At 40.1% G+C, this 19233-nt stretch overlaps 1 protein-coding gene across 2 annotated transcripts in view; it reads left to right on the top strand.

The window, feature by feature from the left end:
• Nucleotides 1–1212: 1212 nt before the first annotated feature.
• Nucleotides 1213–19233, top strand: part of dennd6aa (DENN/MADD domain containing 6Aa) — a 271486-nt gene continuing 253465 nt past the window's right edge. For both annotated transcript variants that reach the window (XR_011915167.1, XM_072381547.1), the window contains exons 1-13: nucleotides 1213–1604; nucleotides 2560–2598; nucleotides 2844–2886; nucleotides 8368–8480; nucleotides 8619–8699; nucleotides 10068–10173; nucleotides 11595–11674; nucleotides 12437–12496; nucleotides 12635–12690; nucleotides 13809–13931; nucleotides 15248–15343; nucleotides 16836–16930; nucleotides 18167–18232. Coding sequence is in view for 1 of the 2 variants with exons in the window: in XM_072381547.1 (XP_072237648.1) it covers nucleotides 1374–1604; nucleotides 2560–2598; nucleotides 2844–2886; nucleotides 8368–8480; nucleotides 8619–8699; nucleotides 10068–10173; nucleotides 11595–11674; nucleotides 12437–12496; nucleotides 12635–12690; nucleotides 13809–13931; nucleotides 15248–15343; nucleotides 16836–16930; nucleotides 18167–18232 (1189 nt within the window). In the remaining variant the exon portion in view is untranslated. The remainder of the gene's footprint in view (nucleotides 1605–2559; nucleotides 2599–2843; nucleotides 2887–8367; nucleotides 8481–8618; nucleotides 8700–10067; nucleotides 10174–11594; nucleotides 11675–12436; nucleotides 12497–12634; nucleotides 12691–13808; nucleotides 13932–15247; nucleotides 15344–16835; nucleotides 16931–18166; nucleotides 18233–19233) is intronic.

The raw sequence follows: 19233 nt of genomic DNA on the forward strand, positions 1-19233 counted from the left end.
TTTACTTCTAACTGCATCTACAGCAGACAGTTGAACTATACTGAACATTTATTTATTTTCATATTTGTCAATGCTTTTTGCCTGCACTATAAGCTTACAAACATCCATTTATAAAGATGTAATATAATCTTGTAGAATTGTATCAAAGTTAACCAGTATGTAACATGATTTTCTGTGATTTATTGATCAGTTTTGAATTTACACATTTATATATTTGGCATTTGTTTCTTTGAATCAAAACTACACAGACTATAAAGGCAGTTGACAAAAAGAAGACATCTTTTTTTACTGATCTGATTTAGTAGAAACAAATCTTATTGGTTTGAGCTCTCGGTTTACAGAAAAGGTGGGTTATTTCAGCACCAACAGTTGATGTGCACGTCCCCCAAGTTCAGATCTCCAGTTTGTTTCATCCATCTGTTTCCTCAGTGATGGGGCTATTAAAGGATTTAGATAAAGCTGATTTACTACCTTGTTCCTGTCTCAGGCTGAGAGGTGAGTTGTGATTGAAGAAGTGCTCGATTCAATTATGCGACTTATTGTGCCTTGTGGACGAGGAGGGTAAAAATGTAGATCCAGTATGACAGAATTAAAGAAGTTTCCAAAGTGCCGCTACAGAATAAATGTAAATATGACTGTGACTATCAAATCATGATGGCCAGTGAAGGAAAACAAGGCACTGCAATATATACAGACAGCAGTGTAATCTACAATCTCAGAAAATCGAAATATACAGTACATTATCCTACCTGAAACATTTAGCTATTTAACCATGTTAAAAGTATTTAGCGCATAGGTTTGATAAGTAATGTCAAAGTTCTTATTTATTGTTGCTCAAAAACTATTACCTTTTATCTACAGATTTGGATGAATATAGCTAAACTTTTGATAAACTGTAGGGTTTTTTCTGTTTACACATAATATATAGACTGGCATACACTAAAAAAAAAGCAAAAACCCATTAACATGATGGAAAGCTAATTTGAAGAACCTCAAGAGTTAAGTCTAATTTCACATTTTGACTTTATAAATCATGATATTTTCCCTTACCTTCCTTATAACTACTTGTATATTCGTATTTTTATTTTTTAATCCAACACAGAATAAGATTGATTTCCCATTGGTATTTTTGTTTACATGTACTTTAACACATTCTGGTCTCGCAGTGACGACAGTACGTAATGACGTTATACGTTTCATCAACAGGACGTCCTTACGCTCCAACTCAAATGCTAAGTGCTAGCTCAGCGTCTGTGTTGCCGCTTGCTTTCTGTTGTTACCTTAGGGAACGCTAACCAGAAATACAAGCAAACTTGGTTATAAATTCGTTAAGATTTTCAAGAGCATTTGTGTGTCCGTGTCGGGCCGTAGTCATGGCTCTGCAAGGCTCGGAGGAGCTTGGGGAGCAGGTCGAGGAGCCGGAGGATCTTGACGATCAGGACGCTAGTAGCATCTCCCCGGCCGAGGAGATAACTCTGCCCCCCGGGCCTGGGGGCGACGAGGAGCCGGAGGACGCCGTCCTGCTGCCGTGGGACCGCTTCTCCGCCTGGCTGCACTGCATCTGTGTGGTCGGCTTCGATCTGGAGCTTGGGCAGGCCGTGGAGGTAAGGCAGAGGGCTCCACTGAGGACACTGGGTCAAGTAAAACTCTGTGAGGCGACAATTTGTAAGTTAGCAGCTGCTCAGGGCTCAGACTATGTCCTGGACAAGAAGATACAGATCTCTCTATTTTTTTGTGGTTTAGTTATTCTTTGCATAAATGACACACTTATGCATAAATACTGCTGAAATAGTATCAACAAGGTCACTGCTTAATTTATTTAATATTGCTTATTCTCAACCTCTGTTTAGGCTTCCTTCTTTGGAGATAGTCTGAACCATCAGCCTCAGTGTCACCAAGGTTATGATTTCACACAGAAGCTTATTTCTCTTACACTTCTTGCCATATAGGGGACGTATATGAGTTTTTGGACAATTAAACTTGAGCAAAGCATCTCTAGAAGGGGATGTTTGAATCCCACTTGAGTTGCTAAAGCTGTCAGAACAAACACCTGTTGTCCCTTTAATAGTTTGAATACAGAAAATCAATAAGTTTTCATTACAGTACTCTATCTGCAGTGTGTTAAACGTTTTGTTATGCAGTGGCTTCAGACTTTTTTTTAAGTCTTTCTGTTTCACTTTCTTTAGTGAACTGTGCAACACAAACACTACAACACTTATTTTGATAGGAGCAAAAATATGTCTGTACCTTTAAAATGAACCAGTTCATGCTAGCTATACTCAGTTTGTAAATGTTGTGTCAGATAAAATGACATTATAAATGCTTTTTTTTTAACTTCAGTTGTATTGTACTTTTTGAGTAAAAATGCTCCCTAAACTGCTTTACAAGGCTAATGTTGTAATATTTGCCTTTTTATTGACATTTTTGTAACACTTGCTGGTAATTTTTGGTGAAAATGTCCAAGTTTTAACTCCTTGGATGATAGAGGACTTGTGTTTTGTTTTCAGTTTTGGGTCGATGAGCTTCTGTCGTGTGGTAACTGTTTATTTTGTCTTCCAGGTAATTTATCCTCATCATTCCAAACTATCGGAGAAAGAGGTGAGTCAAACGGACTGAGACGGGTTAATTATGTCACATTTTACCATAATTTATGTAAATGAATAATTCTGTACTATCTGAGCCACAGAAATGGGATACACTATGGTGAATTATTGGACATTTTAATCATGTTTGGTCCTTGTGCTGTTTCTTGTATTAAGTATATGAATCACTAAATCAACCTGAAACAGACATGATAAGAAGAAAAGGCAATAACAAATACATTATTTTTGGTTTCCCTTCAGAAAACAAGCATCTGCTACTTGTCTTTTCCAGACTCCAACTCAGGTGAGGTTCTTCTTCAGCATTTTAAAATGTCTTTGACTTATCTTCATGTCGCAGAACAATCAGAACTTAATGTTTAACAGTAAAGTTGAGTCACAGTTTTAGCTCAATCTGGCCTTTTGATCTGGTGACTGTCCTTATCCCAGTATAGAGGTAATGCGTGTTGTTCAGTCAACCGAATCTGGATATTCAGAAAGAAATCGCAGAGAAACGATCCAAACGGATTTCTGCCATTAAGAGACAACTGATATCTGGGCTTGGTAACATGGATTTGCAGTTATATCACGTCTAAACTATAGACGTGATAAACTGTTTAGCATATCTCATTTAATATCCCTGAAACTGCATCAAAGTTTTTGCATTTGATATAAAAAAATCTTCTTTTGGTCTTTACTTTTGATGAAGAACATTAGTGGAACAAGTCTAACTTGCTTGTGAAATGTGTTCATAACATGCCTTAACTTTTAAAGTTTGCTCCAAATATGTTCAAATCAAGACATTGTTTGATGGACGTATCCTGTCTTTGTAATCCTGATCCCCTGGTTCACAAGTCAAATGTTTCCTCAATGTTACAAATCGAGGGGTAAACTGGTAAAGCTTATTGGAGATCACGATAAAGAAGCAAGAAATGTGCCCGCAAAACTTAACTGACTCGTGAGTCACAACTGTGCTCAAAAAACCTGAGCTGCTGAGGTTAGAATAGTATGAAAGATGTGAGTACAAACCTGTTGTTATGCAGCCAGAAAGTCATTGAGGGACTTTGCCACCCTCATTTTGCTGATAAATACCTTTTTTGAAGTACAACTGTGCATTTCCAGACTTTACATACACTCAGGCTTTGCTCTGTGAATTTCCTGAGGTACTTGTAAACAACAGGAAACATTTAGAGATTAATGTGCCACAGATTCTTCTCTGGTTAGTCACAAAGAGCCACGATATTCATTCAATACAATATTCATATAATATTAAGAGTAGGTGCGGCAGATAGGTTAGACCAGTGTTTCTCAATTCCGGTCCTCATGACCCACTGCCCTGCATGTTTTCAATGTTTCCCTCCTCCACCACACCTGATTCAAATGAATGGCTCCTAATCAGGTCACTGCAGAGCTCGATGATGAGCTGATCATTTGAATCAGGTGTGGTGGAGGAGGGAAACATTGAAAACATGCAGGGCAGTGGGTCATGAGGACTGGAATTGAGAAACACTGGGTTAGACTATCTGCCCCGTATTGAGAATGCTGTCCTCATCCTGCTAAAAGAGCTCCGACCAGTCAAAGTGTGGTCAAAGAACATATGAAGGTGTCCTGGAGTGTCTGGTACCAGGACTTTAGCAAAGGATCCATTAGGTCCTGTGGGTTGTGGGGAGAATCATAGTATTTTGGGCTTGATTCGCACAGATGCCCCAGTCCTAGGATGCAGGTTTTCCCAGCAGCGCATTGCATTGAATCAAGATGGGAAGTGTAGCTCACTTTACCTGTCAGTGGTTTTAATGTTATGGCTGATCCGTGTATGCCTGAATCTGGGTGATTTATGCAGTTTTCCTGTCGTCTTCCTCTTCTTCTGTGAATCAGTATCTTGGTTTAAGTTCGGGGTGTGAACTGTGAAGTACGGACAGAGCACCGAAACCAGGTTGGGTCTCACCTGCAGTGGTAATTTGACTGCCAGCTGCATTATCTGTGTGTGTTTGTCCAACTGTTTGTTGTGATTTCAGTTGATCTAACATGTATATTTAAATGTTTGGTGTTAGTCTAACTAACCCATTTTGAGCATCCTGCGGACATACTGTCGTTAGACTGGACTCGTATTCTGTTGATGGGCCTGATTAAGTGTCAGGTCGTGCTTTATGATCAGTTAAAACTTGGCCCAAGTTTAACAATTGTTCTCATCAGTGGTGAAAAGCCAGAAGTTATCAGGAAGGGAGACACATTGCAGCCTTTAAATATGGGAATAATTGCACACGTTTTCACACATTTTTCTCCTGGACGGTGTTTCAGTCGTTGTGTCGACCAAAAAAATGTTTGTTTGAGGGTAAAAGATGAAAAAACAGGATGAGGTTGGATGCAGTTACATTAATGGCATGATTAGAAATGTGGTTTCTGACTCTTAGATTTGACATTCACAAATGCTAGTGACTAGCTTTCATCAGCAGCTGTTGAAACGGAAACAGTTCTTATCGTGTGTGTCATTTTTAAAACTTCCCTTCCCTGTTCACACTCAAAGCTTTTGCTTTGTTTTGGACCTCCTTTTACATTTTTATTTTTTATTTATATTTCTTGGCCCCACAAAATTACTGAGTCTTTTGAAAGTAAGACTGAAGGGTGATGGATGAGTATGTGCACGTGCACACGGATGCAAACGCTCATGCGGTCAAACACTGCTGTGGGGGTGTGAGTTTTCCCTCAGCGTGTGTTTGTGTTGACTGTGAGTCAGCAGTGAAGCTCAGGAACTTGCTTCCCCGAGTATGAAGACAGGATTGGGACGCCGTGCTTTCAGGGCAGCTATTTATGTATATATCAAACGTACTGTAGGTTTTTGGCTGAGAGAAACATTATACTGCAGACCTGCAGCTTGCTTCCTCTCCATGGCTCCCATAATTCAGCCTCACTTCTTGATTAGAGTTGGCATTGTTTGTGTTTAATCCACTTTAAGATTTCAGAAATGAATCGTGACTCTTGATTTGTTGAGTCGAATCTGCTCTCTACCACACTGGCCTTAAAATGAAACTGTGATGTTTAAGTGCTGACACTCTACTCTGAGACTGTTTGAATAAAAAGCAGGAATGGGATAAAACTGATTGACTGAAGCCATGAATTCTGATAAAACAGAGGAAGAGCTTATAAAGAAAGCATGAATTTAGGAACTAAAGAGACAACCGTTATTCTGGGTCTTGGTTGACTAAAAGACAGCAAATCTTGGACTTTGAGTACATTCATTAAGTGAACACAAAGACAAGTCTGTGCAGCTCTGTTCTGTGTCATAGGAGTTAAAATAACACAGATTACATACAAGAACTTGATGACATTTCAATAAATCCGAGGTTTGTCCACTTGCTCGCTTGGAGCCAAAGAAATTGATTTGTGTTGCTTTAAACGAGAGCAGCACAGGCATTTATCAGGTAATTACAACAAAAACTACTGAGTATATCCACGATGGCTGGACAAAATTCCTAGATCAGTTAAAGATCTCTATCAACATCAAAAGCTATGATTGTTTAAGTTGGGCCACACACTATCTCCTTTAAAGTTGAATAGAAATCCATCCATAAACCTCTGAATAACCCTGCTGACAAACTGGAGCAACTGGACAGCCTCCTTGGTGGAAGTAATTAGTTAAATCTTTAAGCTATGGACAGATATGAAAGAAATGTACCTCCTTTTCCTAAGATCTCACTTTTCCTTGTTGAAAGGAAGGATGGTGGGAAAAGTGAAAGACTTGGGGAAAAGATGACCTCACTACTACAAGAATATGACCTCACTGTTAATCTACAGATGTTTACAGAATATTCTGATGAGTTCCGATTATAATCCAATTCAATGTGATACCTGTAATGTTCCATATTAGTCCAAATCATACAAAGCCAATTAAAAAAAAAAGTAGCCTAGCTAAGGAAACCAAACTATTGCACAAAAACGTCTCTTTGATCCAATCTCAAGTCACTCACTGAAACACTTTGAAGCTTGAAGACGGTCGCTTATGTGAACACGAGCTGAAACAACGGCCGTATTTTCCACAAAATACTTCACAATAAAATCACAAAGACGAATAAGAAACCATTTAGAAAAAAACAACGTAGAAGAAACTAAAAACGGTATAAAATGGGTTGCTGCTGCAGAAATTAAGCGGAAAATGCAGTTTTGAGCAGTTTAGTTTTGAGTTTGGACTTGAAAAGGGTCCAAACTGCCCTGACCTGATTCATGCAAATAAGACCAGAAAGTTCAACCTATGGTTATAAACTAAATCAGTGTCTCTTTCTGCGTCTGTTTATTAATGAGGTCCGTGTCTCACACTCTGATTAAGGTAAACAGAACACCTCAAATACAGCGATTCAAAGACACTTTAAACTCCGAAGCTTCAGCTTCCTGATTCTGGCCGGGTGGTCTTGAACGCAACTCGACTGCATGATGTCATGGAGTGTTGGCTTTGTCCTTGGAAGTGTGTGTGTGTTTATGTGTGTGTGTTACGAAGAGGAATGCCTTGGAAGTCTGGCAGACTGTGTTTGTGTTTGGGATGTCCTAAACTCTGATAATCATCAGTCTCCTCTGACATGCTCCCTCTCCGTCTGCCCGGAGATGTGCACACATCATATTGTGGTTAAATGCTGGTCTCATTGTGCACTTCCTATTTTCCTTCTTCCTCTTCCTGTTTACGTAAAAATCCGGAACCAGGGAAACCAGGAAGACACACAGGAGTCGTCTCGTGCTCAATGGGAACAGAAAATACACCAAGGCAAATTATCAAGCTCCCAGTTATCTAACAGATTCTCAGTCGTACAAAAGCAGTCATAAACGTGAAGTTAAGTCATCCAGCTGCAGAACTTCTGAAGTTCTTTGGAACAGATAATGATAAATAACTCAATGGAACAGCCGTTTAATTGTAAACCTCTCATAAAACGCTCTGTTTTGTGTTATGTCCCTCTTCTTATTTGTGCTGTGAAACAGAAACTCGGTGAACAACCACCTTCTATAGAAGCCCAGTCCGCTCTGATTGGACGGATTTTGTGGTCTGATCATGAATAGTTCACTGTTCTGCATCAACTTTGCTTAAATACAAAGTCTGAACAAAAGCTTTATGTATTTGTGATGAGTACCAGACAAGTCATCCAGCATTTTTTAAATCCTAGACATTTTTTTTTTTTCTGATTCCAGGAAGTGAAAAACTGAAATATACCTGCCAGGGGCAGCGTTCAGCTCAACTGGTTTAGCTGGCGCCTCATGTACAGAGGCTGTAGTTCCTCTATGCAGCTGACCCGGGTTAGAGTCCTGGACTGGAGTGCCCCCCCCACTCCCTCTGCCCCCTTTACTGTCTGTCCATTTTCATATCATACCTGCAAAACTACTTTTTGTTTTCATTGCTGTGTGAGAGAATGGTGATATGTACCGTAAAGACAAATAACAGCTCCAAAACACAGCCGTCAATCATGGCGGGAAACACACTTTTTGTAGTGGAGGCGGCCGTGGAAACTATATTGAGATGAAATTTATGATTCCTGTCTGGAAATGTGTGGGCGGGGCTTCTAACTGCTGGGAGATGGAGATAGTTTGGCTTTTTTTCTGGGGGGTTGTCTTGTGTTTTATGGACAGCCACTGATAAGACTGAAGAATTTCCTGCTTGGATGAACTCTAAATATTTTTCTTTGTTTGGGGTTAGACTTAAATATGTAAATATTTCCATCTCACAGCATTAATTAAAGTCATTAAGAGAAACATTGAACCTGGTGGAGTGTTTTGTAGTTCACTTCTTGTTGTTGTTTTGCTGGGTTTCCAGGTTGCCTTGGCGACACACAGTTCTGCTTCCGCTTTCGTCAAGGTTCGAACAGGAAGTCGTCACTGGGCTGCTTCCTGGAAACCGCCGATCGGGACGCTCCGCCCTGCCTGAAGGTAGCACACACAAACACACTGCTCTGTGACATGCTCCCTGTGTGTTTGGGTCCTTTTTAATGCAGCAGTGTGTGCATGTGGAGCCTCCGCAGCTGTAATGAAATCATGTTTCACTGACTTTGTGTGCGACTGTTGCAGCGGGAACAAGGTCATTACTACGGTTACGTGTATTTCCGGCAAGTCCGAGACAAATCTCTGAAGAGAGGATACTTCCAGAAGGTCAGTGTCATCTGTGAATGAAAACATTAACTTATATTTAATAATCTTAATATTTAGGTTTTAGTGTTTCCACTGAATAACTTTATATTTCATTATCAGCAGAAAACGTGAGAGTTGCACATGAAAATACAGTGAAATCCACTGCACTCCATAGTGTTTGGGACAGAGTCACATTTTTCTTTGAGTTCCTTCTCTGCTCCTTATTTTCAGACATTTCAGTTCCACCATGTGGAAATTACACCTTTTATACACAATCCCCCTCATTTCAGGGCTCCATTATGTTTGGGACAGTTGTCAGATGTGTTTCATTGCTTCATCACTGCAGGGATATGATACCTCAGCTTGCTTCTACAATTTGGAGTTTGTAGTTCAACATGAGGAGAGAAGCTGTGCCAATGAAAGTTAAAGAAGCTATTATGAGGCTGAAAAACAAGAATAAAAGCATTAGAGATGTGGGTCAACCCTTAGGATGACCAAAACCAGCTGTCTGGAAGATCATTGACAAGAGAGAATGCTCTGGTGAGCTCTGTAATCACAAAGAGACTGATAGGTCAAGGAAGACAGAGGAATCCTCACTATGATGAAGAAGATTCCTTAAACGCCTCTCCAACAGATCAGAAACAGTCCTGTCAGAGACGACTATCCGCAGAAGGCTTCATGAACAGAAATACAGAGGCTACACTGCAACATGCTAACCAAGAGTTCTGGAAAAAGGTGTTGTGGGCAGACTATGAACCTGTATCAGAGTGACCAAAAGGAAGTGCCAAAGATCCAAAGCATAGCCGGCTCTCTGTTAAACATGGTGGTTAGGGCTTAGACATGTGTGGCTGCCACAGATATTGTTCTAGTAAATGCCTTTAGGACTCATCCTGCAACAATTCCTGTATCTGTACAGGAATGTTGATATTTGATTAGCAGGAGCTGAAGTGAAATGAATGTACTGGTTTCAGGAAATAATCATAGAGAGACGTGGACCCTATTTTAAAAAAAAAAAAAAAAAAAAAAAAAAAAAAAAAAAAAATATTGACACAGAGAAACTATTAAAATCTAAAGTGAACACAAATTTCATGTATAAGTTGGTTCAACATGTGTTTTTTTTATCCATTTTTCTTATTAATATTATATTAGCTAAATAGAAATATCAAATTAACTCATCCAGCTCCTCATTTGGATGTTCATGTTCAATGACTTTTTGACATTTTTCCCTATTTTCTGACACCTTTTAGATAAAATTAACATTCAAAATGAATATTTAAAAAAAAAAAAACAGAATAAGAAGGTTAATAATAAGATGGATAGTGTCAGATGACGTCTTATTGAATGAGTGTTAGAGTTGTCTGAATGTAATATTCTTGCTCTTTGCTCCAGTCTCTGGTCCTGATCAGCAAGCTGCCCTACGTGACCTTCTTCCACTCGCTGTTGAAGATCATGGCTCCAGAATACTTTGAGAAACAGGAGCCCTGCCTGGAAGCCGGTTAGTCTGATTTTCTGTTTCGATCTGGGTTTATAGAACGAGGGCCGGCTTCCCCGCGGCTCTTCAGCCCCTCTTTGACCAAAGGTGACACGGAAATAAATCGTGGTTGTTTTTAGAGTTAAGGTCTGTGTGTGCAATTGTAATGATGAATGATAAATATATCTGGGTGTCTTCAGTTCAAAAGTCTGTCAGACAGACTTCTGTTAGCAACAATAAATGCCTTTCCTGACACTTCCTTAAACGTAATGAAGTGCACACAGTCTGCAGTCCTGAGTGACGATCAAAGTCACATCTTACAGAGAGGTTCTCCAGTTAAGTTGAGCAACAAAAATCACGTTAAACAGGTGAGAAATCTCTCCTTTATTCAGCTTGTTTTTCAAAAAGGAGCTCATTTTAGAGCCTGAGCTGAAACGGTTGTTTTGGTTGCGTGGCTGAGGGAAAAGGGATGACATCACACTGAATAGTTAATTTTATAGCCCTCAAACTGGACTGTTTTTTAATGTTTGATGTTTTTATTAGGCCTTTTTCCCCATCTTCTGTTTTCTCCTTTGTATTACTACACTCACTTATTACTATGAATTGTAGTTTTTGTGCATGGAGTATGATTCTATAAAGTGTGTTATCTTTATTTTAAGCTTCAATAGGCTGTGTGGCAAATATGGTTATTTTGAAAAGCAATGATGTTTTTTCTCCATTTGGTCCAGAGCTTTTAAGAAAACAAGGCTTAAGTCATTACTTTACCACTTTGATCATCTTTCTATTGGCTCCACGTTATATTTTACTGTTTTGATGGCGATATTCCAGGCGTCGCATCTTCCGTATTAGTCATGTGACTGATGTGCTATGGTGTGAGGGTTGATCAGAGCTAACGGCGTCAGGTCCTGAGATCTCAAACTTCTGGCTCTTCGGATGTCCCAGCAGACCAAAAGTGATCATATTTCCCTATTTTCGCCCGTCTGTTTAAAACAGCTTCTTCTGAAGTTGAAGAGAAAGCAGATCAGTTCACAATCTGGTTCCCCGAAATGACAAATCTTCTCGCGTCTCTGGGACTTTTGATCCATTTACTGTGCGGTAATGTTTGATACGCAGGTTGTCGGGAGGAAAACAAACAATGTGAATTTCTTGAGTGCATCTAAAGTATATTTTTCCATAAAAAGTAAGGTTAATTGCTTTCTTGTTGAGGTTATTTTGTTAGTTAAAAAGTAACGTGCTTCTCTACGCTGTCTCTCAGAATTAGTTTTCTTGCAGGTAAATGATAAAACCGGCAGTTTTTGCAGGGTTGTTTGTCAGTTTTAAGCACGTTAGACCTACTAAACTGTCAGATGAGGGTGAGCATTGATGTATTCAGTCTGAGCAGAGCTCTGAGAGACTACGGGAGGAATGTTCTGATCTGTATCACCGTTGTCTGTGTTTGTTGACAGCTTGTAATGATATAGACCGCTGGCCGACGCCTCATCCCGGACGAATCCTCACTCTGCCTATTATGGGCGTTGTCATCAAGGTAAACGCATACATACACACCGGCGTACATTTCATTATGACTTGTCACCGCAGGCTAAAAATGGGTATATGATAATATATGATATTAAGAATGGTTAGCAACATGAATTAATGTGGAATCGCGACAGTTTAACGGGATGTCTGCAGCTCTTGAAAATTTCTAATAATCGTCACTTCTTCCATTTTTTTATTACACTCCAACTCAGGGTTATGGAGGGCTTGAGAGGCGGGATACACGTTGCCAACAGACACAAACAACCATGCACACTCACTTAAAAAGTCCTTTAAAATTCACTTTGCTCATTATTCACCAAAAGGATCTTTGATTTTGTGCATTTTTGATTGTTTGCTTGTTAAGTTGCATACACAGAAGGATGTACAGAAACCTCAAAAATGTTCATCCTGGAGAGAAATGAATAAATAATCAGTTTTTCTGTTGTGCAGGAGAAAGATTTGACTTGTAGATCATTCTTGGCCATATTGTCCTTATTATTTTACCTTTTTTTAAAAAAAATGCATGTATAGACAAAACCGAGCAGTGTTCTCTGTTCATGCTTTTATAGTTTGAAGCTTGAAAAGTAATCTTATGCCTTAAGCATTGTGTCTCAGAATCTATTTGTTGTTCTAAATAAGATGTATCTCAACAAAACGAGCGATGAGACCCATTTTATCACCAAGGCTTTGATTCAAAAGCAGAAACGGCACTCGTTAGTGAGTAAAGTAGAGAAGAACTCATGTTGGTGTGTCTTCTGATGTGCTGCAGATTCGTATTCCAACATGTTACGACAAACCAGGAACCTCACAGCTGGTCCAGTCTGCCCAGGTAAAAAAAAAAAAAAAGAACAAAAAGATTAGTAACAGAGGGAGTTATTGTTTCAGTGCCTGCTTTTTTGTTGTTGTGAATGACATATGTTTAACATTCTGTGAATTATAAAGCTGAAACGGCATATCTGCCTTGCAGAGCGACAGTCTGGTGTCCATTGTGCTCCCAACCATCCATGAAGTCGACCTCTTCAGGTGAGCCATCATGGCACAATGTTTGTTTTATACCCATGCTGCACAGTGTCTCCACCTACTGGTTCGTGGTGGCACTGCAACTGACTCACCTTTTCATAATTGATGGTCTTCAGGTCAGCAAAGCCACCCTCTGCCAAAAAAGCTTGTTGACAGGTAAAATAAAGGAAAAAAACTTAGATTCCAATATTTAGTTTGTTTCTAAAACTTGACGACTTCAGTGCCCTAATTATGTGTATATGAGCTTTTTCTCGCCTGGTCAAAAAACAAAGCCTCCTGGTGTCATAGGGGGTTAACTTCCTCAACTTGAACGAAAATGAGACTTAATATATGGACATCCCAAACCCATCGACATGGATGTTCTTGGCCCTGTTTCTCCTTATATTCAGTCCTCTATAAAATGCATTGGTGTTTATTTTGAAAGTGTTTTTAAATTGGACAGGTTGAAGAAAAAGGGAGATGACGTTACTCCTGAGCTGTCCTGACTCCACTGGCCTCCCAATCATCACAGAATTGGTTTTAAAGTGTTATTGTTGACCTTTAAAGTCACTGAACGCACCAACTTCACCTTACCCAGGCGAACTGTTTCATCTCTTGATTCCAGTTGCTCCTGAATGTGCCAACATCTGGGCTCAAAACTAAGCTAGAAGAGATTGAGTCTCCCTTCTTCCACACTTTAAAAATCTTATAAAGACTAATTTCTTCTTGTTTGCTTTCCCTCTGTACTCTGAACGTCCCCATCCTGGCAGTTTTAACCCACTTTACTGTTTGTATTCATCGTTTTGTTTGAACATAAAACTGTTTTTGTTGCTCCATTTTATTTTGTGCTGTAATTTAGTTAACTTCAGTTGTTTTTAAATGTGTTAAACTTTACTTGAAAGACAAATCTTGGAGGACCCGCAGGAGAAAAACAAATTAAATAATACAAGCTATATGGTTTTAAAGAAATTAAAACCAAACTTGTATAGCTATTAGTGATTAGTGACTATTAAAAAGCAAAGAAAAACCACATAATCTATGAAATATAACTCTCCACTCAGTTAATGTCTGTGTAATCGTTTAAGGAAGGAGTCTTGTGTGTATTTTAAACTGTTCTTTCACACATTTACCTCCATGTCCAGGTGTTTCTACCCGGTCTTCTTCCACATCCAGATGCTTTGGGAGTTGGTGCTGCTTGGCGAGGCTCTTGTCGTCATGGCGCCGTCGCCCGCTGAGTCGTCAGACACGGTGCTGGCATTGGTCAGGTGAGCTGGAGAGGGTAAAAGCAGCTCATTGTGCCAAAATAACCTGAAAGTGCAGAGCAGCTTGTTAAAACTGACATCATTACAGCTGCATGTAGCTTTTCACACCATTAAAGGTCTTGAGCGGGTCGTGGTTTCATGTTGAACTCTTCGGTAAGGAAATAATCCAGATACAGACTGATCTAATATGTTTAATTTACCTTTTAGCATTCGATGATTATATCTCTCGATGGGAAAGCCCCAGAAGTACAGCCGTGTTTTGAGGATGACACAAAACTGAAAGTTACTTCAGTTTTTATGACAGCATTTTCACTCCAGAATGTTATGAAGAGTGATCAGATTAAGCCCCTCTTTGCCATGAAAATTAACTTAATCCCCCAAAAAAACATGGTTGTCTTCAGGGAAATGTGTGCAGTCACCATTGTTTTGTATAAAAAGGACTTCACAGGCAGAAAGATGGCACCTAAATCAAGCTTTTATTAGAGCATCAAGAACTCCAAGGAGAGACGTTCAGTTCTTGTGAAGAAGGCTTCAGGGTGCCCAAGAAAGTCCGGCAAGTCCCAGGATCGTCTCCTGAAGGTGATTCAGCTGCGGAATCAGGGCACCAACAGGGCAGAGCTGGTTAGGACTGGTGAGGTGAAGACTTTGGGGGATGGTCTGGTGTCAAGAGGTTCAGCGAAGAAGTTTTTCCACCAGGAGAAACTGACAGTTGGCAAAAAGTGCACAGTTGGACTGGTTAGGACCAGGTGAAAGTTATTTTCTCTGGAACATCTGGAAAAGGATAGTCCACAGAGGAAATGGTGACTTCTGCCATCACTCCTGTGTCAAGACAACAGTAAATCATCCTGAGACCATTCATGTGTGGGTTTGCCTCTCGTCCAGGGGAGTGAGCACAGCCTCGAATAAAGAATGGTACCCAAATATCCTCAGACACCAACTCCTCCCAACCTCCCAAAACTGTTGCCTTTTCCAACACGATGGAGCATGGCTCAGTGACTCGGGGAGCAAAACATCGAAAAGTTGGCTCCATGTTTAGGAGAACCTGTGTTCAATCCTCAAGGGACGGTTGGACAAACAAAAATGGGTTTCCATTTGTCAGGATTTGGCCCAGAAGTTGATGGACAGCATGCCAGGGCAAATTGCAGAGGTTGAATTTTGACTCTTTGCTCAAACTTTGATTTAATTGCCAATAAAAGCCTTCGAAATGCTTGTAATTATAATTCAGTTTACCAGAGAAACATCTGACAAAAAGATCTGAAAAGAAAAAAATGTCAAATATGTGGAAGTTTTGGCCACTTATTGTCGTCCTCTCTCTGCAGCTGTATCTCTCCTCTGCGCTACTGCAGTGACTTCAGGCCATACTTCACCATCCATGACAACGAGTTCAAGGAGTACACAACCAGGACGCAGGCCCCGTGAGTGGAAATGAACCTGTACAGCTGTTACTGTGACGCCTGTGGGCAACAAACTGTCCTCATCTGTGTCTGCTGACTGTACAGTTGTGCTCTGGAAGCGTAGAGAGGAAAAGTTGGCGGATTCTTAGAGGTTCAGTGCAGCAAACGCCGGCTTTATGTTGTGTCATTTGATACTGGACGCTCCATTCAGGCAGAGAAACATGTCTGGATGGTCAGATCTCAGCAGAGAATGTGATGAAAACAGCAGGTTGTCTCAGGTGTTGACTTGCATCACTGCTGGAAAACATGATGATCCTGATGTGTGAGCGGCAGTGTCTCTGCCATCTTGAGCAAATATTCAAATCACTTATTTAATCCTAATCCTTTCATAGTAATCAGCGATCCTGTCTGTTTTTAAGAGATCATACGTTCCAGATGGATTTGTCTTACAGATAAAGTTTTAATGTTCACAAACCTCCAGCTGCATTTTAAAAATGGGATCAGATGGAATTTAATCGACTGAAACACAAGATTTATTAAAGATGCTCAGTCAGTTTTGTTGATCAAAACAAGCATGAACTCAGGGAAGACATGATGTATCTGCATATTGATACAAATAGGACAACAGAGAAGCTGCATTTTGGCCCTTTTGTGGGACTAATCAGGGACTAATTGGCTAAAATGACCTTCTGTTGTTATTTTAACTGCCTAACAGACACAGTTTAAACTGGCTAAAGCTGGGAAGTCGTGATTTAAATGTTTTCTTTACTGATCTTTGCTAACGGGCAGGAAAAACTGGGCCCCCAGCTGAGCTATGACACTATAATGATGTATTTACATTCACAGCAGACCACCAGGTTTATGTGACTCTCATGTAATAAAAAGATGATCATGATGATCATTCTATTGTCTCTGAGAAGGAGGAAAGTCACAGAACACTGGCTGAAAACACATCTTCGGTCAGTATCGGACTGATTTTAAATAATAATTCTTATATATTCAGTGACTTTCCTCCTTCTCAAGGACTTCTTGCAGACATTGGAAGCTTTTTCCTTGCTCTTCTTGTTTGGCCATACTTCTGGATGCTGCGATCGAATTTGAGCCTGAGGCAGCCAATCAGAACTGAGCGCCCCTGAATTTTCCGATTGGTTGACTTTGTGGCACAGTTGAGCGAGTGAGTGTGCTGCAGGCTGAAAGAGGTTCTTACTGCATGCTCATGTTGATCATAACAAACATGCAAAAACCTTTGCTGAGCGCAGAATGGATCCTTGTTTGCTCAACTATAAGTTCTGTTGGCTCACGTTTAATTTTTTCTCAAATTGTGATTCGTATGCTTGCACAACGTATTTTTCCCATTGCTCGCTCAGAAACCAGGCACAAATGCAACGCCATCATAAGTTAGCAGCTGTTAGGCATCTTCAAAGAAAACTTGTTACTTGTGCTTTTAATTTAGTATCAGATCATTATAAGTGCTTGATTAAGTTCTTATCGTCTGTGATCTGTCACTCTGCAGCCCATCGGTCATTCTGGGAGTGACCAATCCCTTCTTTGCAAAAACGCTACAGCACTGGCCGCACATCATTCGCATCGGAGACATGAAGCAAGCAGGTAAATGTTACTTTGTCTTTCATTAAGTCCCCATGAAATGGCTGTGACAGTTGGGGCTGGGTTAAAAAAATGGATTTTTCCCAATTCAAATTCAATTCAATTCAATTCAATTAGATTTTCATGCGAATTGATTCATGAAAAGCAATCTATCCATTCCGCTTGTCCGAGGTCAGGGCGCAGAGCCAACAGGTTCAGGAGAGAAACCCAGACATCCCTCTCCCCAGGGACACTGTTTAGCTCCTCCTGGGAGATCCCGAGGTGTTCTGAGGCCAGAAGGGATACATAATCCCTTCAGTGAGTTCTGGGTCTGCCCGGTCATCCTCCCAGTTGGACATGCCGGAGCAGCGCCCACAATACTGCTTACAAAATCCCAATCCGTCTGTCCATCTCTTGCTCCCGAGAGCTCGTCAGTTTGAAGAAGAGACTTGTCCTCGACCCACAGGGAGTATTTGTTGTGTAAAAAATATCCAGGTCAGGGCCAGTTTTAACGCTGGACTTTCTGGAGTCAGGAAAAATATTTATTCAGGAAAAAGGAATGAACCAGAGTATTTTTTTGGATAAAGACGCATTGTACAGTGTTTACAATGTTTACAGAATATTTACAGTGCTTACAGTCAGTGGGTCTACATGATGAGATTAACTTGATTATAGCTACAGTTGGGTTATGCTCCTTATCTGAGGGTAATTATCCTTGGATCTATGGCGGTGAATTAATCGAATCACTGGCACAAAGCATGTCATACCCCGGTACGATAGGTGGCGCTGTGCCCATTTCAGCTGTCACTAATAGAGCCACTTCCTGTTGACGTCTTCACCACCAACAACAACAAACTAAGGAAATCGAGAAAGATGGCAAACGAAGAGCAAGATGAAGCTCTGTCCCTCTACATTTAGTTTGTGGTGATCATGGTTATGGCACAAAGGTGATGCACAGCGGCGCATTCTCCATCACGTTGTTTATTTCTTCCTGACGGTGGCGACAACAACAGTAATATCGTCTCCTTCGAGTTCCGGGTGACGATCCCGGGAAAAAATCTTGTCTATATTTGGATCGAGTTATCTCGGGGTCTTAATCCGAGCGTGATTAACCCGATCCGATCCGGTTTTTTTTTTTTTTGTCAGATTAAGGTGTCTACATGAACTGAATAACTCAGTCTTATTCGATGGCACTCATGTAACCGCACTGAATGTTTACAGTGTTTAGTTGACTCTGTGTGACATGTTTGTTCCTCTCAGGGGAAATGGCCAAGCAGATGAAGGTCAAGAAACTGAAAAACCTCAAAACTCTGGATTCTAAACCTGGTAAATATTCAATATTATACATAATTTTTTGTGTGTATTATTTCTTTAAATTAATGTCAATGCTATTGTTTTTGAATCCATTCACCATATTTCCTCAAATAGAAGCGTTGGTCTTTATTTGCTTAAACATTTTAAGCTACCAGGTCTTTATTCGAGGCAGGTCTTTGTTTTAAATAAGTCTTGTTAAATTTTCCTACAATGCCTTATTTTAATGGCTTAATATGAAATCTGGAATGATGCTCATAAACACGTGAGTCATTCTGAGATTACTTTATCTCTGTTCAGCTCCATCATTTCCTCCCCAAGCAGCTGCCTCAACTACTTTGAAAGGTTTAACTTTTGCAGTGGATTGAGGTATTTTTTTATTTAACCTTTATTTATACAGGTGATATCATTGAGACACGGGGTCCAATGACATGATAATCAGTACAAATAAAGTTTCCATAAAAAGTAACAAGTCAAAAAGCACAACATGGCACTAAAAACAGGATCAAGTATCCAATTCTGCTTTTATCCCCAAAACAAGTTCAGAATGTGCTGTAGCAGGTTCAAAGTCTAAGCATGTAGCAAACAAGCTAACAAACAAGCTGTAACTACATGCGTAACACTTCCTGCACCGTATCAGACTTAAAAACCCCTGTGAATTTAACTGGATAGAAATACTCCTGGTGTTCGTGGTGCTTTTTGAGACGTGTGTTCATACCATATCCAGCGTCTTGCTGCGATTGATTGGGAGTGGGTTGAAATTCAGGAATCAAACAGCCACTTTGACAAGTTCTTAATCCAGTAAAACAGCATAGTTATTAATAATTATATTAATTAAATGAAATGCTATTTGGTATGCACATTATAATGATAAGTGTGCCTTCTTCTTTTCTTCTCTCCACCCTGCCAGCCACACCATTATATATTCGAACTCTATGTATTGCCCTGATACTCAACCAGCTTAAAGTTTTTCCTCTAGGGCCAGCTGTCTTGTCCTTGTGGGACCTGCTTCTCTT

Source organism: Leuresthes tenuis, unplaced genomic scaffold (assembly GCF_036924035.1).
Source record: "Leuresthes tenuis unplaced genomic scaffold, fLeuTen1.0.hap1 SCAF_3, whole genome shotgun sequence".
In the NCBI taxonomy this organism is placed as follows: Eukaryota; Metazoa; Chordata; class Actinopteri; order Atheriniformes; family Atherinopsidae; genus Leuresthes; species Leuresthes tenuis.